General features: G+C 41.8%; 1 protein-coding gene across 2 annotated transcripts in view; it reads right to left on the bottom strand.

Annotated features, from left to right (window-relative positions):
* The window catches only part of kita (KIT proto-oncogene, receptor tyrosine kinase a), a 39,251-nt gene extending 26,546 nt beyond the window's left edge, over nucleotides 1–12,705 (bottom strand). Inside the window, exons 1-5 of one of the 2 annotated variants that reach the window (XM_083768160.1) lie at nucleotides 12,563–12,705; nucleotides 8,321–8,575; nucleotides 5,360–5,644; nucleotides 4,544–4,683; nucleotides 260–455 (exon numbers count right to left, since the gene is read on the bottom strand). In XM_083768160.1, the coding sequence (XP_083624286.1) occupies nucleotides 260–455; nucleotides 4,544–4,683; nucleotides 5,360–5,644; nucleotides 8,321–8,575; nucleotides 12,563–12,617 (931 nt within the window). In that variant the 5' untranslated portion in view covers nucleotides 12,618–12,705. The remainder of the gene's footprint in view (nucleotides 1–259; nucleotides 456–4,543; nucleotides 4,684–5,359; nucleotides 5,645–8,320; nucleotides 8,576–12,562) is intronic. The other variant, XM_083768161.1, reaches the window with a different exon arrangement.
* Between the last annotated feature and the right edge of the window lie 15,112 nt (nucleotides 12,706–27,817).

Raw genomic sequence — 27,817 nt, 5'->3', positions numbered from 1 at the left:
ATGTTGTTGCACTTTGAGATTGGTTCCAACTTCCAATATAAAGTGCTTTAAAAATGAAATATATTATTATTAGCATTATTATGTTGTGTGCGCCTGCATGTCGACGGCTCGGGGAAAAAACAGACAAGGATAACAGGAACTCATCTAGGCGGCAAGGGCACAAAACATTCCATTGCATGACAGTAACACAATACCATACGCCTCTAAACGTATACATCAGTCCATATCTCTGTGCATCAGGGGGAGCTTTGTCTCTCACCGTAAACATCCAGCCACACAGACTCCACGTTGGTGCCCTTCTCGTTCTGGGCCTCGCAGCTGTAGCGGCCGGAGTCGTAGCCCACCACGGCGTCAATGTGGAGCCTGCCGCTGCGCACGTGAGTGAAGGACGGCTCCATCAGGATGCGGGAGTTGCTGTCAACCTTTGCTGGTTGCTGTGGATACCAGACGGCACCCTGTCAACGCCCAGAGATCTCTATAGAGATTAACCCTGTCTGCGTGCCTGCCCTCGCCAAGTATACTTTCAGCAGAACACAAACATGCTGGAGGGGGGGGGGGGGGGCTGCACTCACACACACACACACACACACACACACACACACACACACACACACACACACACACACACACACACACACACACACACACACACACACACACACACACACACACACACACACACACACACACACGGCATGCATTCATACTTCCATACATACACATGCAGCCAAGATTCTATGTGCATAAGATGACATGAACTCTGACTGATCTATCTCAATTCTGGGTCAGGAAAGAGATAACCTTTGGTCTGCAAATGACTGCAGTGCATTCCTATAGCAGTGATACAGTGTACTTATGCATTAGGCCATGGACCCCCATTTGATGTTTTTATTTTTTTCTCTCTGGGACCCCAATCTACACTAACATCCTCAGTTTGTTGCAGCGACCCCCAGAAGCAAAGACTTGAGTTCAAATGCTTTGCTTTAAATATATATATTCAAAGATATGCACAAATGTTTAACACTAAAAATAGCAGATCTACAAGCTCATAACGCGGAAAGAAATTACCCGATGTGATCTTGTAGATCTGCTATTTTTGAATAGCTAAATTCAAATTCAAATTCAAAAAAATTTGAATAGCTTTTCCCAGTTTTAATGAGTTAATCTGAGAGTGTATTTAATCAAATTGACTTGTAACAACCTGTAACTTTTCCATTTGTCTCTCTCTATATCGTCCTTGGACGAGCCCTCCATCGGCCTTTCCAAGCCCAACACACACCGGCTCCGTCCGACGCGGCGCGACGCATTGCTGTGCGGCGCCGCCTGGAAAATAGAACTGGTTCTATCGGTGCGGCAGGCGACGTGGCGCGACGCGGCGGACGGAGCCGGTGTGCGATAGGTTCATTGAAAATAATGGAGGCGGCTGTTTTGACGCGCGGCGGTCGCAGACGGTGTGTGATGGGCTCCAGTCACCTCCATTCTCCATACATTTGTGCACTCTCAGAGTTACAGACCTGTAAAGGTCAGCGACACCAATGCCAACTCCTTGCAACTGCCATTGGGGATAGTGGTTGCAAGTACTGTATTCGCATGTTTCAAGTAGTTGCATGGTTAATCATTAGTGCGGTTTGGGCTCAAGGATTAATTTGGTTCCTAACTGTCAATTATTTAAATGGCGACAACCAGGACCCCTCTCAAGGACCACGTTGAGAAGCAGTGACCTGCAGTACAGACAATCACACCACATCAGCTGAACTTACAGCTCTGTACCGTCACTCCAGTTCACTGTACTGAAGTCACTCCCCTGGGAGAGGATATCAATATCCCATGTCAAAATAAGAGTATCCATTAACAGCAGTTAACGGTACGTTTGTTTATATTTTATGCCAAAAGCCTTTGATCCAAATCAATATAAAAACAATCCATAGCTTGGAAAACTTGGAATACTGTTTGCGGTATTTGAGTATAGGAAATTGTTTGATCGAATATAACTTTATGCTGTGTTTTGAGTGACTCAAAATGTGAACGTTGTGACATCTCACTTGGTCTGGAAAGTTTGAGATCAAGTGAGTTTGACAGACTGACCACTTTAACTTTGGCATCCCAATCTTGGACATTTTATTTTTAAACAGCGTTAACATAACCATATTAGTATAAATTAGAATAACATATCCGAGAATTGGGGCTATGAAAGCTTTGGGCTTAAGTGGTTTAAGGGCAGACCTAAATGTATTCGAGTTTCAAACGAGCTTTGATAGTTTCCCCCAGCGTGTGCTAATAGTTTTTCTAAAATGTACAATATGATTTTCCCCATGCTTCCTGTCTCGATATCTCCCAAATGCCTTGGGAGTTTGATTTACATATTTGGCTTTGTGTCCAGGCAAAAAGATTAGTGTGGATGAAATCACATGAGAACAGGTCAAGAAGTGAAAACCTTCACTTTTTGACTAATATCTCCTTGTCCCACAGCCCCCAGGCATTCTTGTTCACTCACAGGAATTCACAATGACTCCCACTGTAGGATTTCCCTATGGCGTTTTTGTTTTGAAATTAAAAAAAGTTATTCACTGTAAACTGTGTGTTTATAGTTTCTTCCGATAATGTTTATCTCTCAACGACAAGCCTCTGACGCAGACAGAACCTGGATCATTCTCAACCCCTTAGGCCCTAGAAACTTCATTTGTACGATAGCATACATACTTTTAACCCATTAAGACCAGAACCTGATTATATGAATGCCTTCTAAATCAGCAGTTCTCAAACAAAGGACCCCAAAATTGCTATATCTCTGCTGTCGGGAAGAAACCTCTTAAAGATGGAGTGCCGTGATTTTTTTCCACACTTAAACATGATCATCAGGTGTATTTAGGTGTATATGAGGTATAATTTTTTCAAAAAAGTGTACAGTATTTGTTAAAATGATGGTTTTATGTGGACACACCCACCAGTTCATTAGGTATGCGTGAGTTTAACCATAGCACCACCCACCTAATCCAGTCCCTCCGCCTCCTCCTTTAAGACCACCCACTTGTCCTAGTCCCTCCCCCTCCTTATAAAAGGACAGCCCATGGCTCTGCCCTTTTGTTTACAAAATGGCAAATTGGTGTCTGTAATGTAACAAAAACTCATGTTTTTGTGAATGTTAGAAGTGAACACTTCCAATATTTCTGAGATATCGTATAGGCACCATTATGCACTTATACTGCCACCATCCATGTATAGGCATATAATCCATGCATCCATACCATATCAGATCTGTTTTTTCTGATTTTTTATAATCATTTATTTATTTCCTCCAATTATATTGACCCTATTGTCGCAATCAGCTCAGCTCATCATCCAATTCGATCATAGTTTAACAGCAGAAACAATTAGTTTGATAGATCATTTAGCCTACAATATATTGTAGGCTATTGATTTCCTCCAGCTAAGCACCCTGGCATTAAAACTGTCCTTTATCTGACTGCGTTGAGTTTCAGCAAAAGTCGCCAGATTTAAAGAAACAAGCGGCCAGGTCCACAAAAATAAGTCACAGAAGTTGCCGTGAATATTTATGAAAACGTTTCAACAACACCAATCCTTTTAACAACATATTAATCTGAGGGTCCTTCACATGAATCATTGGTCAAGTCAACCACATCTCCCCTGAAAGTTACTTATATGAAAACAAGCCCAAGTCGCTTGTAATAGCCAGACATGGCAACATGACATCCAGCGCGACACAACATACTTCTAATTCTTGACTTTACAGCCTCGTATAAGTATTAGGACCTACATACATATTGACTACAACAGCCAACAAGAATGCACACTGTGACACTACACTCTGTATCAAAGCCCGACCACTGTGATTATAAAAGAAACAACCTACTCCTTGAGAACAACAAGAGCAACTATACAGCAGAGCAGGTAGGCTATAAGACTGATTTGTTGTGGTTTCCTTCCTGAGGACCCGACGTGAACATTTACTTGCTTCCAATCTAACGAAAAACAGTCTGCTCTGCTGTGAACTGGTAATGTGTGAAATGACTGTTTGAAAATCTGCCACACAGTTAGACACACACAGAGCAGCAAAAGCAAACTGGCTGCGCTGTTCAGTTCACACGTGTGTATGTGGCAGGCAGCTCCGCCCACAGAGGTTGTCGTATTTAAAAAATATGTATAGAGGGGGAGGTGCGTGTGTGCGTGCAATATTTTTACGTCACACTATCCGTGTTTACTTCATTGGCCCGTTTGACCGTCAAGGGTTCAGCCTCCAGGAAGAAACCCTAAATACAAAGTTATTACACCATTGGACATAAAAACGACTCCAGGGTGTCTAATGAAGTACTGTCACCCCATAGACACATGAAAAGCTGGAAAAATACAAAAATTGTGGCACTCCATCTTTAACTTAACTCTTAAGTTTGAGGGTCCAATGGAGTTAAGACAAGAGGTTTTGCCCCCCCCCCCCCCCCCCCCCCCCCCCCCCCCTCACGTACAACTTTGTTGTACGTGAAATTGAGAAAGAGGCGGCTGATGGCCAGCGTATAGAGGTTCTCACCGAGCCAGGAGGGACAGACCACGTCAGCTTGATGTCACTGTTGACGTTGGCGGTGCTGCAGGCAATGGAGAGTCTCTGGCCCTCTGTCAGAATCAGCCTTTTGGGGGCCCGCATCTCAATGACAGGAGGGCCATCGGGTACTGTCGGGGGAACGAGAAGGCGAGACATTTATATTTCCTGTCAGTCCAGTGCACAGTGGATACATCAGATGGCTAAAGTGCCATTCACTGCACTGAGCACTATGACGCTAAGATAAGATAACTATTAATATTGATAATTACAGGTATAGTCGGTGTGAACTGTGCCAACTGTGACTTGACTTTTAAAACTATATTTTTATAGTTATAGTTATAGTGCTCAGTGTGAATGGCACTTTCGCAATCTGATGCATGCATCCACTTCAATTCATAATGGTGCATTTATACAGTATATTGCCTTTAAGTGTTTTTACAATATGCATTATATTCACCTATTCACATTCACACACAACCAGGCAAGGCACCAACCTGCCCATCGGGAGCAGTTAGGTCTTCAGTGTATTGTTCAAGGACACATCGACAATTACCAGAGGACGGTGTCGGGGATCGAACTGGGAACCGTTTCCCAAGCAGCTAAACTATATCCTGAGACACTATATCCTGAGACACTGTGTGTGTGTGCGCTCGCGCGCGCGCACACACACACACACACACACACACACACACACACACACACACACACACACACACACACACACACACACACACACACACACTCACTCTCACACACACACTCACACACACACACACACACACACACACACACAAAACTTTTTACCTGGTCTCACTGTCAGTTCGTAGGGGTGTGATTTCACATGGGTCCCTCCCAGCTTTGCCGTACACACGTAGCAACCCTCGTAGGACTTCTGCGCGTGGTGTATAACGATGCCTTTCTCCAGGCTGGCGGTGTACTGCAGCCCAGCGGCCAGCGCTCCGCCCTGACACGGCTCCAGGCGCAGGTTGACTAGACCCGGGTCGGTTGCCAGGCATGAAATGGAAGCGCCGTCTCCAACTCGAGCCAAGATGCTGTTCACCATTGATTTTCTGAAGGCATTGTCGGGATCTGCCAAAAATCAGATGTTGCACGTTCGTAAAGACACAGAAACCACATTTGTGGTCGCAGGATAATGTTACATAATTAGCATACAAAATGGGATCATTTGCCAAAATGCAATTATTCCCTTAGAGTACTTTATTTCCTTGGACAGGACTTGATTTCATTTTGACTTCCAGAAAGGGATTGTGCGAATCAGTGGTTCTCAAAGTGGGAGCTGGGGTCCTTGAGGGGCTTCCAAGATGTCAACAGCAAAATGTGTTTATATAGCATCAATTGCAAACTTTAGTTTAACCACTTTAACCTTGTTTATACTTTGGCGATTTGAAAATAGCCGATCTACAAGCTCCCGAGATGTCACAATAGGCCTACCTTGTGAGCTTGTAGATATGCTAAAGATCTTTCTCAAATATCTCACAAAATCTTTTCAGAAAGAGGTCAAATACTTAAATTTGGCGGTCCTTGACATGAGAACGTTTACATACCACTGGTGTAAATTACAATAAAACTGTATTCACCTGAGTGCCTTGATTTGTTCATTCTCTCTCTCTCTGTGTGTGTGGCTATAGAAATAGACCCCTGAGTCCTGGGGCTGTATTTTGCGTGTCTTAAGTACCAGGTCTTATTACTTAACTTAAGACCTGGAGGCGTGGTCAATGCTCTTTGGCCACTCAGAATAGCCAAATGTCATTGATCACGCCTCCAGGTCTTAAGTTGAGTAATAAGACCTGGTACTTAAGACAAGCAAAATACAACCCCTGGAGTCCTGGTCCCTCTAATAATATGAGTTATTACTTCACAGTTAGGTGTGCCTCTTCTCTGGACACGTTAGAATACAGACTCAAAACACGCCTGTTCTTCAGAGCCTGTGAAGCCTTTTAAACCAGTTTCCATGCCATTCATGCGTGCCGTGTACTGTACACTGTGTACAGTATTTGGGTTACATTTTAACTACATTTTAACCTGTTATTTTCTGTCATTAAGCTACACTGATCTGAGAGGATGGTTATGGAGTTCAAGTCAGCTTTGCGCAGGGTCTCACAGCACACGCAAGCTCAAAATGACTCCACATTTTACACAACAATTGTTAATTATTATGCAAAGGATGATAGCTGCTTTCCTCACCGTTAATGGACTTGCACGATCTACAGTTAATTCATCTTAAATGTAATTCTATCGCGCAACATTTCATTACGGCGAGTACCAGCATTACCAATAGTGCTGCTAAGTTCTTTTCAGTTTCTAAAATGCAACAATTGCAACATTTGCATTTTAGGTTAAATGTATACTGAGCAGGATTAGCTCCTTTGAAGTGGCTGAGTCATATTATCCTAACATTATACTACTCAATCATTACTTAAGGCCTAGTAGTTGTTTAACAACCAAACAGTCTATTACAATGTACTGATCCCTTCAGGGTATTGGAATGATGTCACTTGTAAACACAGGACTTTGCACATTGTTTTTACTGGTGAGGCAAAATGAGACAATGTGCGTGCACCTTTAAAACACTCAAACACTCCAATACAATACTGCAAGATCTTCAACATTTTGGACACAAGGAATTGACTGAAGGTGTGCATTCAAGAAAAAATTAAGGAGCTTTATTTATCCTGATATCTCTGGTGTGTTCCGGTATCAGTGTTTAGATTTTGGCACTTGGGGTTTTCCCCACTTAACGGCACACCTGCAACATGTTAGCCTACAGTTATGGCCAAAGACATCTGGTGACAGAGAGAGAGAGGAACCTCAATCAATTATTAAGCCTTTCAGACCAAAGACTCGCAATGAGGGAAAAGCGTTTAATGCCCGATTTAGAGCATAGTCACGCATACGATTAAGTAGCGTCACACCATTCCATTCTATAGGGGCAAGCGGGTGGAGTGTCCCATTGCAAGTTTGCAACATTTTGACGCAATGCTTTCAATGTGTCTGAAGTGTGGAGTTCAAAGTGCAGTTCAACAATAAAAATGAAGTGCCGTGTTGTCCTCAGGTGGACCCCACTTAGCAGGCACGTCGCTTGTAGTTTTCTTTCAGTCAGCCAACCAATCCAACCTAAATCAAACAAACCACACGCCAGAAAACAGGCACTGCCCAAAACCTGCAAAACAACATGGGTAATGGACGCGACTGCCTCAGCATGCGGTCTGAATTAGCCCTTACCGGCTGTACACACATCTTTGTCTGCAACGACACCTCAGGGGACTATACAGCCATTACTATTCATTGCCTCTGACAAATGACAGCGCAGCTCGGCTGCGTTTCTCTGCAGTCTGTTCCATCAACCTTCAATACAGTTTTTCTCTTTTCTCACGCATGCATGCACGCACCCACTATGTATATACTCGCAACTAAACGGTTGCGAGTAGTTGCATGTACGTAGTTCCATGCAGTTGCATTTGTGTGACATGTCCTTCAAACTGTTACGTTTCAAGGAGTTGCAAGGAGTTGCAATGTTGTGGTTTGGGCCTTAATTATGCCCTATTTCACAAAAAGCAAAAATAGCCAATGCACAAGCTCACAGAACCTCACGACTCGAGTGTGAGCTTGTAGATCTGCTATTTGCGTTAATTTTTGTAAGAAATATTTGACCATTTCTTTGGGTTCTTTTTACAAAAACGTTTTCAGATGGGGCACGAGGCCCTTGGCACGAAAACGTTTTAGGACCAGTGGGTTTAAGCATACCTTTGACGTAGACATAGACAGAGCTCTGCTCCCTGGAGCTCTCCTCCAGGCAGATGTAACGGCCCATGTGGACAGGCTGGGCCCGGCGGATGTGCAGCACGGACAGCCCGGCGCTCCGCTGCTCCCCGCGCACCTTCAGCTTGTCCTCCCGCAGCCATTGCACCGCCTGCTGGCCCTGGCAGCGCAGGGTCACCTGGCCGTTAAACGGGATGACCAGGTGGGGCCCGCTGGGCACGATACTGGGCCTGGTGCTGCCTGCAACATGACAATGAATGCCATCAGAATGGCCCGTTTTGAACAGTATTTTGTAGAATGAAAATGTTGGAATCTAAATGAATAGCAAACAAAACATAAATAGATAAGAAAATAAGTATATAGGCCTGCTGTATGTTAAACTTCAATATATGAAAAGAACATTTAACTTTAATTACACATGAACTAACAAACAAGTAAACATGAAATACACTGTAAACCACTTAAGCACTTAATGCGTTGTAAACTTGTGGATTGTAAAATTGGGATATCAGCTGATACCAATGTTGGCAAAAAGGCCAAGAAATGGCCAATCTCTCAGCCAAACCCATCTAGATTACATGCTGAGGAAATGGATTTCACCACAACTTCCCCACACCACAATTTGCCTATAATATAAGTATAGCCTAAAAGTGTGGTTCTCAAATGTGGGGACAGGACCCAAAATCAGCCACAAAACATTCTCACAGGGCCGATGACGAAGGTCCACAGACGAACATGGTGTTTTTTGATATGTTGCTTCCTGACCTCATGGTCAACACATAACTGTGTGACAGCTGGCCTCAACCATGACAAGCCTTGAGTTATTGCTGGGATTTTAATAAGTAAAATATTTTCACTGCGCTGTACTTTATGCAGCTGAATTGAATCTGGAAAGGACAATAACAATATATCTTGGCCATGGGATAATTTAATGCGCACTTCAAAGACACGAAGCACCGAATGCTTTGGCAACTGAGAAAATACCCAAAACTAACATTCCTTCCATGAGCCCCTTCAGATTCCAATCGTCCTGGTCAGTGGTTCAAGACAACGAAATGTCTTGCAGGAGCAGTGAAACCAGCTTTGCAACACCAAACTGACACTTAACAACTTTCAATCCTCTAATGCAGTGGCTCTCAAACCATTTCATGTCAAGGTCCCCCAAAGTGATATGTACTGTATTAGCCACAGACCACAGTCTGAAAACTTAAGAGGTTTGTGTTCTTAAAAATGTGAAATAAAGGCGAAAGCCACAAAAAGATAGCCTATTTAAAAAAGAAAACAATTGTTCAAAGATTTTCAAGATCATTATTATTTTCGAAAACAGACGATCCATAACCTCTATAAAGTGTTGAGCCTTTGGTGCATTCGGTGCTTCATGGCATGTTGTGAGCTTGTAAAGTGCTGTATTAACTAATTTAGCTGGGGACCCCTGGGGGCCCCTGGACCACATGCTATTATGAACTGCATGGTGTGTGGTTCAAGGACCATTTTAATTCAGGCATTCAGCAGAAAGGAAGGCCAACCCTGAACAAGACTTGAGTCTTAAGTACAGTAAGTATAGACTCCACATGATTTTTACTGTGACAAGCAAACTTGATGACACATGATCGTAATTGACCTTGGCCACCAAGTGGACAGAGAATTCATGGAATTTTTAAGATTTGCATTTCAAACTTCAAAACCTGGGGATGTGTGCAGTGCATGCACCCCGCCTACAGTAGGCCTACGTGCAGCGTTGCATGGATGCGCGCACCACAACTCTGCACAGACTTGACAAAAATGCTAATAATCTGCTTACATTTGGGGAAATTCAGTTATGCAATGCCCATATGCAATTTGGAATTGACTGGCCAACCCATTGCGGAGGAACAATAACAATGGATGCAGGCAGAGTTTTCTCAGTTTTATATAAGGATATTTAACAAGCCAACTGGATGTTTTGTCAGTTGGCTTGGGTGTAGCAGCTATTAGCCTGGAGGCTTAGGAGGGGTTTGGCTGTACCTGAGCCCCCAGGTGGGACACGGCAAACAATAACCCTCCTCCACCACTTGCTAAGGGACTCTTTGGCAAGGCACTTAACCCCAATTACTGCTTTATTCATCAAAGGGATTTGGGAGGGAAATGGGAGGGGGCCAAGGCAAGAATATATAGAGTAGACCCCTGGGGGACTAAGTATACAGGATTTAAGTGGTTAATTAATGATGCTTGTGTCAAAGCATGATGTGTTTGTGCATTGGAAGTATTTCGGCAGACAAAGATGTGAATGTGCATAATCGTGTGCAAACAAATTGCTGTGTTTATTTAACTAACAAGAATATAGACCCAAATTATTTTACTCTCCATGTGAAATCAGCAACTTGTGGTTGGAAAAAGCATGCATGATCAGTGCAGCTTCGCTGGACAGAGACATGTGTACAAGTTCAAATTACGCTTTGGTTGAATGAGATCCAAACTTCCCAAATACATAATGTTTAAATCAAGACAATGTTGATCGGGAATAAAATCTGAACTGGGTGTGACTTGCTTTGGCACATACAGTACAGTAGGCTATATAATAATGTTGAAAATATAGCCTATACACCTTTAAAGTTATCATATGTAGCCTGTAGGACTGAATTTTGAATTATGGACGTATGGATTTTTACCTTAAAGTTAATAGCCTATATGACAAGAACAAATAAAATAAAATATGGGGGAGACTTCTCAATATCTATTTGATTCTGAATTTGTTTTCTAATAAGGGCTATATTGCTAGGCCACTAGGTCAATAGTAGTTAGGCCTATAAATTATGTCTCTCTCTGATCTCTCTCTCTCTCTCTCTCTCTCTCTCTCTCTCTCTCTACATAAACAGGCTTACAGCAAACTTCGTGAGCCTCATTGCATCATGTGACAGGTAAGCCTGTGTACATAGCCTAGAGAAAGACACTCCAATTACGTACTTTGGTCAACAGTCGAAACCTCCAAAACATCAACAATTAACCTCCCTTAATTAGGCACAATATCTATTAGGCATTGTGTCGCATAATTGCAGCAAACCATTGCGAATATAGAGAATATTGTCCACCTGCCGTCAAAGGAGTAATTAGGCACATGGACGGTTTGCAACGGGGGGGATGTGGGGCGCTTCATTGGTTATGATTAGATTTTATTAATTTCTCCTTAAAAATGTATTTTCATTCCATACGTCTAAATGAGGCAAACAAAGTAAATGCATGCTTTTAATTGCAGGCTATAGTAGGACATTGACAAATAACTATCTAAAGCCTACAGAGCCTGGCTACAATTAAATGGTGTGTTATTTGAAAGACTAAAACAAGATATTGTGAAAACATTAACACTGTTGTTGATGGACAGCCATAAATACATGCAGTCTGTATATGTTTTGGTCATTCCAGCTTAAAAGGCTGATGTTAAAAACATTTCGAAGAAAATCGTATATGCTATCTAAGATAGTTTGGCTGGGCTTTAGTCCAAAACAGAGCTAATTTGCATGCTTCCAGGGAACGCTAAGTATTTCCATACTGACGGTTGGCTTATCGGCGCATCTTTGAACTGAACCTCGAGGAAAAACAGCAGGAGTTGATGACCGTAAAATAAAAACAAAAGGAGAGTGTGGATTGCTGTCGGATCACGCAAAGCAGTGTAATTAATATATTTTAATGAATTGCCTCTTTTTATGCCAGGGTTTGGTTACTTATTTTTTTTCACGTAGATATGCATGCTCTGAAGTTGCCTTCATATGAAAATGAATTATTGAGAGGAGCGCAACTGGGCACCCGGTCCACCAATATCCAGTTTCCTCTATTAGGTTTCACAGTGGTGCATGGCTAAAGGTTTTGGCTTGCCTGTTTGTCTATGTGTTTGTAGATTAAGCTAAAGGCTAAATAATAATAATAGGGCAATAAGTAGAAATTAAACGAAACATGATGCATCGATATAGCCTACTTAAAACTAGCATTGACAGCCATGCTGAAAATCCAACTATAGGTTTTTTTTAAATCAAGGAAAACACGACAAGAGAGACATTACTAATGTCCCAACACGTCTGCAAAGCAACGAATTACATGCATACATTCGATCGGGTATCAAAAGTCTATAGCCTACATTCCAGGTTATTAAAACAAAGTTGAAAGCATGCAACAAGTTCCGAGAAGCCTATATTGGTATAGGCTACTGACGCAGCAAGTGTTTATATTATTATTATTTATTATGAATGCCTTTACCTGGATGGAAGGTTAACTGTAGAAAAACAGTAAACAGTATCCAGTGGTATTCCATAGTTTATAATTCCATCGGTGTGGCTGTGATGGTGTCGCGTGTGCCTCTCTCATTCACGTGAGGTCCATGAAGTGCCTCTCTGAGTGTTGTGAAGTTGACTGACTGTATTCTGTGGGCTGCGTTACATCCCAAGTCTTTAAAGGCACAGCGATGATGATGATGATGATGCTCCTGATCTCTCCTCCAATATAAACCAACAACATAATGTTCTGTCGGAGTTCGCCCGCCAGGGGAAAATCTTCGACCGAAAAACCTAATAATGGATCTTTCTTGAGCTTGTAGATCTATTTTCGGTGAAGTAGCCTATTATAAGCTCACCAAATTGGCTTCTTAGAGAGGGCAGTGCGCCTGGGAGCGCACCACGATTGCGTCATCTCAGTCAGCAATTATCCTCGTCAAGCCACAATTGACTTTCCGGCCACTTTTTAAATTGAAAACTGAACAGTGAGAATCGAAGATAGAATAATTATGAACAGTTGCTGTGTTGTTGCTCGTAAATTTAAAGTTTAATTATGGGTTTAGGATAGCCGAGTCAAGCTGAAAGATAAACATATTGCTGCAGTGGCACATGCATGCTGCGAGAGCCTAATTATCTCATCAACAGCAAATGTCATGCTATAATAAGTAATGATAGTCATCTGATAACATGCACTATATCTTTTAGACAATCAGACACATTATATAAATATACAGTATGCTGCAATCTCTGCATGGCCATTGTGACACTTCAAGGAATTAAATGCCATTTCAAATTAACCAGGGTTTTCATTAATGAAAATGGTCAATGGTAGCCTACTGGCACTGCCCACATTGAAAATGAATGTGTGTGCGTGCATGTGTGTGCATGTGAGTGAGAGATTAAAACAACAGTTTCAGGTCAGGTGGGTCAGAAGTGCAGGTGGATTTTATCACCCACATCCACGTGTGTTTACATACACCTTAATCTGGGCAGGCCTACTTCACAATAATTCCTAAATGCAAATTACAAATGAGAATGGCATGTGTAGTGTACAGGCTCACAGACCCTGTTGTGTAAACATTTCACCATACAATAGAATGAATGAATAGAATAATACAGGGTAAAAATGTGGGGTCTCTTCAGGATAGCACTCAAACCAATGGAATGCACGCCAGGCTGAAATATCTGTGACTCATTAGTCAACTTCATTTTACAAGCGCAGGTTGACTATACCTGCTGAGCTGCTGAGCTGGGGGGGGAATTATTTACATGATTTTTCCATAGTCGTCAGTATTTTTATTAAAAATGGGTATAGTTTTCAAGTGTTTCATTCATATAACATAATGCTTGTTTTATGCAAATGTCTTTATTATTCTTGCACTTGCAGGGGTTATTGTCTTGATCTGGGATACTTTAACACAGTGATTCCCAAACTTTTTCGTGTCAAGGACCCCCAAATGGACACTTATTAGCCCGCGGACCCCCAACCCGTTTAATTTCGAGGACCCCCAGTTTGACAAGCATTGCCATTAGGCTATATGGACCCTCTTTTAATGCCATTTCTACCTGAGGGACTCCAGTTGATAATGTAAAATCAATATTAATTTAACTTGTATATACATAATAATAATATAATAATAATAATAATAAAACTTTATTTGTATAGCACCTTTCATGACATGAAATGCAGCTCAAAGTGCTTTACAGAGCAATGGAGAAAAAAAAGAAAAGCAAGGCAACGACATTAAAAAACAAGCAGTAATGCAATACAGTGAGGAGTGAGGACATGAATAACAAAAAATAAAATATCAATTAAAAGCAATGTTGTAGAAGTGTGGCTTGAGCTGTGCTTTAAAAATGTCTACAGAGGCTGCCTGACGAAGGTACAGTGGGAGCTTGTTCCATGCCGACGGCCCGTAGAAGCAAAAAGCTGCTTCCCCGTATTTTTTAGTTGCCATTTATTTAGGCAAAGCTAGCAGGCCAGCAGTGGAAGACCTTAGGGGGCGGTTTGGGACATATTTAGGCAGGCAGTCATGTAGGTAGGAAGGTGCGAGACCATTGAGAGCTTTATAGACAAGTAAAATAATTTTAAAATCAATCATAAAAACAACCGGAAGCCAGTGCAGTGATGCCAAAACTGGAGTAATATGTTCTCTCATCTTAGTTCTAGTTAAAACTCTGGCTGCTGCATGACATACCATAAGGGTCCATTTGGTTCCAAACTATCATGTATAGCTGGGTACCCCCTGGAACTCGCTCAAGGACCCCTGGGGGTCCCTGGACCCCACTTTGGGAACCAGTGCTTTAACACATACACTGACACTGGGTGAGCCGGGGTGTCGAACCGGCTATCTTCCAATTGCCAGACTCTACCCACGACTACCGGCATATAACGAGACGTCCACTGCTATTTTACACACACTTTAGTTGGCAGAGGCATTCCCAGAATCACACAAACCAACTTTATATCAGTTTCATTTCCCTCAAGAGCTGGAAAACTTGTTTACCGTGCATTATAACCAACACATGACAATGGTTAAAGCTTGTATCCAACAAAACTGTTGTGCGTCATGATGCACAGAATAAATCATATCGGTTTGTCCTTCTTACTGATTGGTCAACTACAGTAGATAGATTATTACACATACTGCCAAGTTCTGTTTGGCTCATCGCCGGACATCATTGGACCATGTCTTAACCATAGCATGTATTTCATGAATCCAACCCACACGTTACAATATTTAAATTGCTCCAACCATCAAAACTGTTGTGCGTCAGGAACACTGCAGCCCAGCTTTTAACTGTCTCCAAGAAATGTGACCACATTTATCCCATTTTATCATCACTGCACTGGCTGCCAATATCTTTAACAATATTACAAACTAGAAAAAGTACTCGGAGCACAGGTCTCCGCCAGGTCAGGAAGGTTATTGTGGGACAGAAATGTCTTGATCACTTGATTTTTAGCAGCGTTTTTCCACCGGTTTTCCGAAAAACGCGTCCAGTCTGCAAGGATCTGAAATGTGTACTGATTTGCGCGATGTTTGGACAGAATTTGTAGGAGTAATATCAAATCAAATGTTTTGCAAAATTCTGCCTCATGGTGGTGCTACAAAAGGCCAATGTTAAAAGTTTTATTGTTTCTCAACGTAGTGCGATTGTGTGCGAAAAACAGGCCACTCCTGCAAACTTTAGATGTGAATCAGGATGGAATATGAAAAATCAAAATCTATCTTGATCACATGACTAGAGATAGAGATCATGTGTCTGAATCTGAATGACTAATGTTTTATATAAGTCTGCCTCCTGGTGGCCCTATAAAAGGTAGATGTTAAAAATGCAGGGCAATGATTTTTCCTTGGCCTCTAGGGAGTGCACAACAAAAAGTTTTACACAGATCGGTGCAGTTAGGTAATAACACAAATCGGCCTGTTAGTGTGAATCTCGTTTGCGTCCAAGCATAGGCATGGTAACGCCCCGCCTGCCTGTGATTAGCCTACCGACACTGCCCGTCTTGACTGTCCTCCGAGGAGGGTATAATGCCAGATAGTCAGATGCGAATTTACTCTCCGTGGTGGGAAAGTATGGTATGATACAAGAGAAATATAACTTGTAACTTTTATTTTTGTAGAAGAGGCAAAGTAATATTGTTTATATACCGTTTGCTTTGATGGAACAATTGATTGAACATGCACTCCGTAATATGATTTGATTTGTGTGTATTCTAAAATAAAGTGTTTGTGTTGATTATTGTGTAATTTGTTTGTATGTGTAAACTTGAAACATTATTGTACTATAAAAAGGTCTATTTTCCCTTCATCTTTATAATTTTTTGTGTAATAGTATTAGTTAACTATAATTAGATTATTACACGATAATCAACAGTAACACTTTATTTAGAACACACTCAAATCATATTACGGAGTGCATATGTTCAATGAATTATTCAATCAAAGCATATCTTCTACAAAAATTAAACATACAAGTTAGTTACAAGGCTGCATTCTGTCACGCGTGCCAAGCTGTCATTCGACTTGTAGTATTTATTTCTCAATCTCACCACAGAGTAACCTCGCGTCTCGGAGGACAGTCAAGACGGGCAATGTCGATAGGCCAATCACAGGCAGGTGGGGCGTTACCAACCATGCCTCAGCCATGCCTATGCTCGGACACAAATGAGATTCATGCGGCCTGTTATAGTGCCACTATGAGGATGATTTGTAAATATTCAAGTGGCATTTCTTCCTTGACCTATAGTGGGAATGTGTGTGCAAAAATTGTGCTGGGATTAGCTGATCACAGACGGACACACAGACGGACAGCAGAGTGCAAAACATCGGCCTTTCGGCCTGGCGCCAAAGTTGGATAAAAAGTTCTGTACAGACAGTCTTCTACAATTTAAAATATTACACAGGTTACCTTTGTCAAAGGAAAAACAGAATGTATCCAAATGTGAATCCAGCCTGCGACAGATGTGGCCAGTCGCCGGCCACTCTATAGCTCATAATGTTCTGGCACTGCACTAAACTAACATCATATTGGCAAAGTATATTTAAATCACTGTCAGACATTGTTGGAAGACCTTTTTTTTTTTTTTAAGATATTTTTTTGCGGCTTACGCCTTTTTTATTGATTTTTTAAGGGACAGAAAGTAGGCTGACAGGAAACGGGAGAGAGATGGGGGGATGACATGCGGTAAAGGCCGTGTCGGGTCCGGGAGTCGAACCCGCGGCACACCGCGACTGGATCACCAGTCCGGTGCCCAGACCGTTACGCTACGGCCTGGGCGTTGGAAGACCTTTTGACCCGGATCCACTGACAGCAGTTCTAGGAGTCAGAGGGCCCGGGGTCAAACTGTCTACTTTCCAATATAACATGGTAAAATATGTGACTCTACTGGCTCGCAGATTGATACTGTTGAATTGGAAGCAAACACAGGTTCCGACTCACACTACACTTATGAAAGATGTTATGCACTATTTGCAATTGGAAAAGAGGGAGTGAAGATAGATTTGACCAGACATGGCAACCCTTCATTGACTATTTCAATAGGTGCACGCTAACCCCTCCTACACAATAGATAACATAATCGAAAATTGGAAAGGAAAAGTGTGTTTTTTCTTTCTCATTAAAAAAAAAAAAAGTAATTCAGTTGATTTACAACAACGTGTTGGGAAAGTTTGCGAGCAAGAGTGTCTGTCCTGTTGTCTTTGTTTTGTTTGTCTGTTCACATTTGTCACTGTTTAACTGTTTTTTTTTGTTCATCACATGTATGTATCTTTTTTATTATGTATTGTATTTGGAACATTTACACTACCTGTCATTATTCTTCACTTAATTACTCATTATCATTGTCAAAGATATTCTGAAGTTATGTCATATACAAAATGCCTAATTAAAACAGGAAGAGAGAAAAGAGTTCTGTACAGACACGAACAGTCAGACAGAAATAGCTGACAGTCAAACAAATAGAGGGAAGAAACATTTATAACAAGGTAAGCACCTCTTCATCCGTCCTCAAACTCACTCTACAATCAACAGTTGGAACAGATGACTGACAGTCCGTGAAATAATTTGGTAGATCCGGGGTTGTCTTATGAAGGTTGTGAAGGTGTGAATTAAACTCTAGTGTCCAACAACTGTTTCTCACCTGGTTTTTGTTATGACCAGTGCAACTTGTTCAATAGTTTGGGTCCCGCGCAAATTTCTCTTTTGGGTCACAGGCTAAAAGGTTTGGGAACCACTGGTCCAGTGTACCACCCTCATTTTAGACAACACTTCACACAACAGGTCACACAGACAGATACTGGACACTAAAAATGACTTCTGGGTAGAGACTGCCTTCTGGTTAGACTCCAGTGGTGGAAAAATACTCACATTTGTTACTTAAGTAAAAGTATCAATACTGCAATATAGAAATACTCTGTTACTAGTAGAAGTCCGGAATTCAAAATGTCCTTGAATAAAAGTAAAAGTAAGTATTGCAGGTATCAAAATGTACTTAAAGCACAGTACTTAGTTACGGGTTACTGCTTCTGGGAGAGACTGCCTGCTCAGTGCTCATGGTCCCCTATACAATCCGGACCAGCCGTTTGACGGACACGATGACAGACACGATGACGATATATCCATTGATCACTGGAAGTAGCGGGAAATACATCTATGTAGAGCTCCTCAGCATTTTACCCACACGGCCGGTGAAACACTAAATGTCTCTCTAGAGCAATGGTTCCCAACCTTTTCTGGATCAGAGGGGGCCCACTTGAAAAGAGTGAATTCACAGCCCACCCATTTTCCAGCTTGGATTAATGTATTGTGCAATATACTGTGTGTGAAAACATTACTTTAATTTCCTGCATGTTCTCTTGGTCTCCTTTTAGTTTACTAAAATGTGTCATATTGCTTGTAATTAACTTACCTAACACTTACTTATATATTTTATGCTCCAACTGCTGTTCAACACTTTGTACCTCATGTTTTGAAAAGTAAAAAGTAAAGTTATTTTTATTATTATCATCCTTATGAAAACCTGCATTTCCATGTGCCGCGTCACACCTCCATGTATGGTCACGCCTCGTGACATCACACCTCCATATATCATCACGCCTCGTGACATCATGCCTCCATATATGGTCACGCCTCATGACATCATGCCTCCATATATGGTCACGCCTCGTGACATCACACCACCATATATGGCCATCTCCATATATGAAGATCATGACACTGACCTCATCTAACCCTGTATAACCATACATGGAGAAGACTGGATCATCACCTAGATCTGCATATAGAGCCGGCCAGCAACTCAAACCCTTAGATCCCCATATATGGAGCTGAACTGTTCTGAACTTCTGACATTCCATATGTTGATCTTCCCCACCAGATCTACCTGTTCTGACATTCCAGATCTGACCTCATCAAACCCTGTACACTCAAGACACGCTCCATATATGGACAGTACAGAATTCATTCCATATGTTGATGACCCCCCCATGCCAAAGCGCCAGCGCTCGCCCAGAAGCAAGCAACAACGCCCTTTGGGGTGAGGTCACTTCTCGCCCTTTAGGGTGTCTTACTGGTTATTATTATTATTATTACTGCTCAATAAGACCACCTGAGCAGCTATCAGCTGGTTGAAGCTGACACTGAACTTCCCCCATGGGATACATTACATTCCTATCATATAATAAATCACATTTTGGAAGAACCACACCTTATTCAAAGGCATGCGCCCACAGACCACTCAGGCCTCAGCTAAATCTACTCAGTTATGCACCAGTGTATCATGAACCGAAAACAGATCTACAAGCTCACAGGTCACACTGTAACGTGTTGTGAGCTTAGAGGGCTCAGATGGCTTGCACACCGTAACCAGATCTCCAATTACATACCTTGGCTTAAACCATTAACTCATGCAAGACAACCATTCATTATCACCCATTGATGTTTACCTCTCGATGAATTCCCTTTACTGTGTAAGATTTATGCCAGGTGGCAGGTGCAAAGCAGCCTGGCCTACATTTGCATCTGCCTCCTAGCGACCTTACTCAGCTGCCTCCTAAGCCAATGGGAGTCTGAGCGGCATAAAAACCCATACTCTGAACACCGCAACGCAGAGCGAGTGGCAACAGCAGCTAATGTTATGAGCTAACTGGAGCTACAGGAAAGCCATAACAAAACACAGTAAGTGAACCAACAAAAGAACGTCAGAAACAAACCAAAACGGGCGCTACTAGAGCTTGTATTTCTTGTTTTTTTTTATTTTTTATCATGTATTGTGAAACGGTAAGAATCTTATTTTGGCATCATATCCACTTGTGGGTGTCCAGCTGATCAATAATCTTGAAGAGTTAATCAAACTATCAACTATCAAACTAAAAATATATCAATTACTATAATAATTTACAACAACATGATCAAATAATACCGATACTGAAAATAGACAATCTATAAACTGTACGCGTTTGTGAGCTTGTAGAGCCCTATAATTTCACTACTTTTTACACAGTTGTGCGACAAAGTATTAAATAAATAATGCTGGTGGTTAATTGATCTGTTGATCTAAAGTTAAACCTTCTGCAATATGCTAAAGGGCCTTTAGTGGGGGATGTTCAACAGGGAATGTATAGAATTGGGGAGGGGGGCTTGGTATCAGATATATATATATAGAAACACACAAGCTGCTGTAATTGTTGTTGTGGAATATCCATAATGTGAGACTTTGTGAGCCCAAAGGAGAAACACAGAAAGCTAAGAGCTGAGGCAATTAGTGTCGCCTCAGAGAGTCCCATTTGTTAGAGGAACAACCTTCACAAGTCACAAGGATTCTCATACATAGCATAGTCCCCCCAAATAAGAAGTATAGGAACGAAGGAGATACTATCTCCGCAGGACACGCAAGAAACCGGAGAAGCGAGACTAATGGTGTGGTGTCATGGCCCTGAGCTGTTGATTTTTAGAGCACACATAATGTTTGCCTGGACTAAAAGAATTGAGGAGTGTTAGCTGTGCTACTTTATGTGCTCTGAAAATGTCCCCTTGCTGGCAGAACATCACCCTGGGTGGTGTCAGGCACATCTTGTTGTTCTATATCTGTATTATATCGGGAATGGGGCGCTGGAACAGAGAATTTGTATGTTCTTCACAAATATAGCGTGAAGTGTCCTAGGGCGTATCCAAACTAAAACCCAGTGATATTCCACTAAAACAAATCTCTCACCACAAAAAGTGCAATGTACTGTACATTAGGGCTCTTCAAATCAATATCACGATGATCTCAAACTTCGATTACGATGAATGAATTGTTAGATTATAAAAATGTGAAATTGCCACACGATAAGTTGTGAGTTTATAGAACGGCTATTTTTGTACGCCACAATAACAAGACATGTGAAACATTAAGTCGTTAGTGGTTCTATATGTCCGTATATGTTTGGTAAATGGCCCAGCCCTAAAATGTACAATATGTAATAATTCGTCTTTTTTTGTAAATGTCTGTAGGCCTACATGAAGAGGGAACATCTTTCCCCGCTCATCGTTTTAAACAGAGCATTGCTTGTGTCTCAGTCCATACAAATCAGTTCAGGGTGTCATGGTGGTCATAACACAAAACTCCACTTCTGCTCGAATGAAAAACCTCTCACATGACCACTGGGTGTGTGTGTGTGTGTGTGTGTGTGTGTGTGTGTGTGTGTGTGTTGGTGGTGGTGGTTGTTTTGCATGAGTTTTCTTCCTTGCTCACTCTATCAGTGTGTACATGTGTCTGTGTGTGTGTGTGTGTGTGTGTGTGTGTGTGTGTGTGTGTGTGTCTGTGTGTGTGTGTGTGTGTGTGTGTGTGTGTGTGTGTGTGTGTGTGTGTGTGTGTGTGTGTGTGTGTGTGTGTGTGTGTGTGTGTGTGTGTGTGTGTGTGTGTGTGTGTGTGTGTGTGTGCGTGTGTGTGTGTGTGTGTGTGTGCACGCTCGTACATTGCTGTGCACGAAGGGAGAAGAGCAAGAAAATAGGGACAGTGGGAATGAGATGGAGTGACAGAGACATCGTATTAGGCTGGGGCTCCACTGAGTGCGTTGTGTCGCATTGCGTTTGGAAGGCGTCAAAAAAACGGGACGAATGGGTGACGCCGTCCATATGTCGCCGTCGGTGTCTGTGTTGCGCACAGACAAAAAGAAAGAAAGAAAGAAAGAAAGGTGGCCATTATGTTTTGGGATAGATGAAAGGGTATGGGGTCACCGAGATATGTGTTATTCATCTAAATGAAAGGGTATGGGGTCACCGAGATATGTGTTATTCATCTTCTGGGGTGCACGAAGCTGAAGCTGCACAGCTAATTCAACAGAAATCCAGGCAGATATATTTTTTTGAGAAATTATATAGAAATCACAAATCATCGGAAACGGTTTCCAAACCCAACCATCCTGTTTCCTGCTCAATTACTCTCATTGATGTTGGGTGCGCTCAATTATACTGTATTGGATGTCAATAGCACTAAATAACCGGACAGAAATCTGCTACTCAGATACACTATATACTCTTAACTCTGGAAGTGGCCGTGCCACGGTCCTATTTCCTCCAAATAATGATCATTGGGTATTATTATCTCTCACAGGCTTGGCCGGCTGGCAACTTAGTACCGTAGGTTATGTTTTCCCCTGGATTCCTTGGATCATGATGCAACTACCCAGTACCCATATAGGCCACGGCCAAAACATACACACATCGGTACACATTATCTCTGGAGAAGTATTATTCAGATTTTTCATATTCCAGTCCGATTTGCTAAGATAGTCCTAGGAGTCTATTAGTATTTAGTAATACTACCCCAAATTTGAATCGCCCCTCATGTGTGATTCAAATTTGGTGTAGATCTTATCCTATCCTATGCTACACATGTGAGTCATGTGACAATGACCAGCAAACAGGGTTTTGATATTCCGTAACTGGCTGCAAAGATCTGTTGATGGGGTCTGTTTCTTACAGAAAATGCCATTTATCAAGTTGAGGATCTCTCTTCGTGTAAGCCCATTCTCTTCAGCCTATAGGGGGTGCCGCGATTGAGAAAAGTTGAACTGTATGTCATAGAAACAGTTCCTCCACAGTTCCTTCACATCCTGCCAGCTGCAATAGCGGCTTCTGATGTTATCAGATGATTTAATCTCCGTTGTCAGCCATTGTCCGACGTGGCGTTGGTCACGTTGTACGAACATAACGGCAAAATCTAACCCTAATTCTAACCCTAACCCTAAACTCAGTCTTAACCGGCCACGTAATTCCCATAACCTCATATCAGTCTTAACCGGCCATCAGTTTCAGAATGTTTTCGCTTCAGCAGCAGTAATTTTACTTCTGCATTTCCTAGTCAGTACTTTTACATACACACTGAGCCCTCATAAAAGGTCATAAAGATACACCAGAAGCAAATAAACTTTAAGAAAAAGAAACCTGATTATTTCATGCTGATGCCTCCAGGCCGAAAAAAAACAGAACTTAAATAGCGTGCGGTGTGCATGCGCTCTACCCATAACACAAACAACAGTTTTAAATTACTGCAAATTAATCACACACAAGAATAAGCGCTCCCGGTGTGTAGGGACCTTTAGGCTCGTAAAAAGGATTCTTTACAGTAACAGAGAGCTCCTGTACGCCAGTAACCATTGTCAGGTTTGATAAACTGGCGCCACTGACATTGCCCCCCCCCCCCCCCCCCCCAAACGTCCATCGGTAAAAACGTCCACATCAAAAACACTGTAAGTAATATAATAGCCATATTCACAGAGGGGTTAAAGGCAAGGGGTCGGTTTGGGGTACTTGTACTTGCGTCTGTTCTGACTTGCGCATGTGATCCAGTCAACATGCCCTCAGGAGCCCTCCAATTGCGTACCGCGGAGGCTCCCATATCACAACAACACGGTCTTTGTTCGGTCGGCCTGTCTAAACACTATCCAGAGTGTTTTGCACATCCAGCAAAGAGATGGATAGAGGACGGCCTCGAGTTTGTTTTTTACCAGAACACTTGAGACTGTACTGTCTGTGTGGTATCTGACCGAGGATCAGAGATATGCCCTCGTTGTTGCTTCAGGCCTGCTGGACTGTGATCCGAGGAGTCCATCTCCTTGACAATTAGATGGACAGCAGAATCCTCAGCATGCATTTAACTCACACAATGTTACAAATGGATAAGGTTACTGTGTAACTTAACCCTGCCCATTTTCCAGACCTTTTTACCGCTCATTTAAGGGGCAATCCGGCCTTGTTCAGGGGATATACTGGGCTTATGAGCTCCGGGAAGTACTACTTGCTGACCAGCAGATGGCCGACACTAAATCTAGAAATGTATAATTCTGCACATGCTTTTCATGGCATGGCATGAAAGTTAATTATTTTCATATCGTCTAATTTATAGGCAGCTGTCTCTCATGGGAGACCAAACATCTACAGTACTACTCATTCAAGAGGCAATCCCCGTTTATGAGATTGTACCTGACACCATGGTCCAAAGGTCTCAATGGAAGAGGAGTAGTAGTAGTATCCATTGCAGATGTACTAGTTATATTGCATTAACATACTACCATACGGATTGGTTAAAATATGTTGTATTCTGGATTACAGGTTTAACTGACTTCAGAGAGGCTAAATGAAAGTATGAAACATGAGAATATACTACACTACAGCAGGTTACTTGTCCTGTAACACACACTTGGGTAGATTTTGAAGGTGCGTTTTACCAATGGAAATACATAAATTGGCCTCGCTCTGCGCACATTCGTATTATGAAAGGCATATCGGCCCGTGTTGAACGCACTGACCCGTGTTGAACGCACACACATTATGGCCTGAATATTTTAGCATTGTGGGAGTGTCCATATGTTAATTATTTTCGCTTTGCGCAATTTGCTATTAAGCCCCTTGACCTAAAGACACTCAGCGCATAACGATTAGACGTGGGTCTGACCACCTCATAAACGCAAAAAGCACTGTTTGATTTGACACTTGAGCGGCTCTGGGAGGCTGGTAGAGTGTTGCCATGTCTGTTTATTATAAGCGGCTTATTTTTCTGTAAAGTTGCTTTCTGTGTGGTTGTTTTTCTTGTTTCTAAAGTGGTTATTTGGGCTTTTCTCCTAATGTTGTTTAAACCAGTGATCCTCACACAGCACATTCCGATGTCAATGATCCCCAGATGAATGCATTTGCCCAACTAAGGACAGCTAATCCAAAAATTAAATAAAAAGATTACTTTTGAAAATAGCAGATCTATACCAGCTCACAATGCATCACATTCATTCATTAAAACTATGAACTCTGACTGCAGGGGGATATATAATGATCATTATAACAATGTGCAAGAACATATTTAAAAAGAAGGAAGAACTTTATATTTGTGGACAATCAAAATATGTTTTTTTATTTTAATGTGGTGTCATTCAAATTAATCTGGATATGGCAGACTCACTATTTAGAAAATAAAAACATGGCACTTCATTTAAAATAGGTTACAGACCCCTGTTATATGCGCTTATTTTTATAGACCTATTTACTTGTTTCTATGAGACATGGCAGTTTTGCGTCTTTAAAAAAAAATGTTGAGATTAGAAACGGCCATAATTCTTTCATTTCTCAACCTTAAAAATAAATAAAAACATCTCCATAATCCGTGGGAAATGTGCTTTCATATGCTGTATCACACCCGATTCAAGTCTTCTTCAATAAAATGCTACGAGCGAACTCAGCGAAGACCATACCATTGGGGCCACAGCATTACGCAGCACGCATTCAACTCATTCCTTCGTCGTGACTTAAATGAAATAAAATATAATAAACGTTATTTTACTGGTGTTTTTCAATAGAAACAAATAAAGAGTGTGTGTAGGCTACTGTGTGCAAGTGCAACAGTGCATATACATGCATGCACTAGGCTATATTTCTTCCGTGTCGGGATGGTGATTGAGCTCTTCAAGTTCACAGCCCGTTTGGTCTTTCATAAAAAAACGTTGATATTAGCCTATAAACACTCATGGTTCTCTCATTTCTCAACCGTTTTATTAAATGTAAAAATCTCCATATTCCTTAGGAATCTTGCTTTCATTCGCTGTATGGTACATGGTTCTATCGTTATCGAATTAATTAATTACGCATGGATTGCCAATTTGCCAATATGCTGCTATCTACTCGCAATTCCATTCCGATCTGAAAGGTGGGTCTGTTCTTTTGAGGCATAAAGGTGACAGCATGCAGTGCAATAGGAATAATTAACCCAAATGTGACAAAGGCATGTCATGTCTTCTATGGTGCCAGCCTGAAGAAATGTCATACCACGATCCCCAAAGTGCGCATTCCGTATGTGACATCAGCTGACTGGTAAAGAGAATAGTACGGACATGTTGATTGGGTACGTCTCAAACACGCCTTAAACACACCCATGACTAATTCAAGGCCGTTTTGCGCACTCCGCGGGGTGTCAAAAGCGCTTCTTAACATGCCCAAAATTGCAATATGACATACTACACACCCCCAGATCATAATACTGTAATTAGATTAGTAATATAGAAGTAAGTAAAATAGAAGTCCTAAATCGACCCCACTGACCCTACGTGTTTATTTGAAGATTGTTGTCGGGCTGGCATTTCCCTCCATTTTATACGCCTTATGACCTCACTTCCATCTCTCTTCAATACAGAATCGGCAACTGCCATAAATCAATCAGCACGTTGTAAGTAATAAGCAGCCATTATCTTCATTACTGTCATTATCTGATAGCAGCACTGGGGAGTGCAAAATCTCACACTTCCACACCCCACAAAGCATTCTGGAGTACAGTTCACAGCTATAGTTGAGAGAATTCCGGCTGTCAGTGATGTATCACCCAACACTATTAACCCCGCGTTCCCAGGGAGGGGAGAGACAATTTGAACTAAAATTTTGACACGTTTATGATTTTGATATCCCTTGACACCATGGCAAAGAGGAAGACGTTTTATAATTCCAGGCTGCAATCAGTTTGACAGTCTTAAAATATGATGGCAACAAGAGCCTCACGTATAGACTGATTCCCCTTTCTTGTTGGAGCTTTGTTTTTCATATCAGATACCCTGAGAACACACACACAGGTGAAAATAATCTTGTGAAAATAAGTTTCAGCGGTGGCCCTCAAGTGGTCCCTACAGGCCTTCATCTGCCTGTATCAATATTGACTCGAGCAGTTAGCGTAGAGCTGTACAATCGTCTGGGGAACGTACACACAAGGCAGTAAGTGCACTGTACGAGTGGCAACAAGAGAGATTTCTCTGAGGCACCGTTAAACGACTCCGTTACAGTATGAAAATGAATGTTTGGACTGGAGTGGCGTGTGCTGTGGTCACGCCGATTCTTGTCAGCGCATGGCTGAAGCATCGCTAAGGGGTTGAAGTGCTGCTGAAAGGTCGGAGCATACAGACAAATTGGCTCGCTGAAAAGTGCAGGGTAACTTCATTAGCCTTCTTCAAAGAAAAAGTGTAATACTCCACTCTACTGCTCTTCATTATTCATACACAAACATCTCACACTCAATGACGGATGAAAACTACTTTCAACCTGGCGTCCCTATTTTGGGCATGTCTTTATATACTGTAGGTAGACATTTTTCAAAAGTGTCTAAAAAATTGCAGAAATAGCAGACATATAATCAAGTTTGAACCAGAACTGGGGACTCCCACCCTGACAAGCACTTGTAACCATTACATTTAGTTTGACTTGAATAAATATTGTGAAA

Source organism: Protomyctophum parallelum (assembly GCF_964188405.1).
Source record: "Protomyctophum parallelum genome assembly, chromosome: 6".
NCBI lineage: Eukaryota > Metazoa > Chordata > Actinopteri > Myctophiformes > Myctophidae > Protomyctophum > Protomyctophum parallelum.
This window is presented reverse-complemented; position numbering and strand designations above follow the sequence as displayed.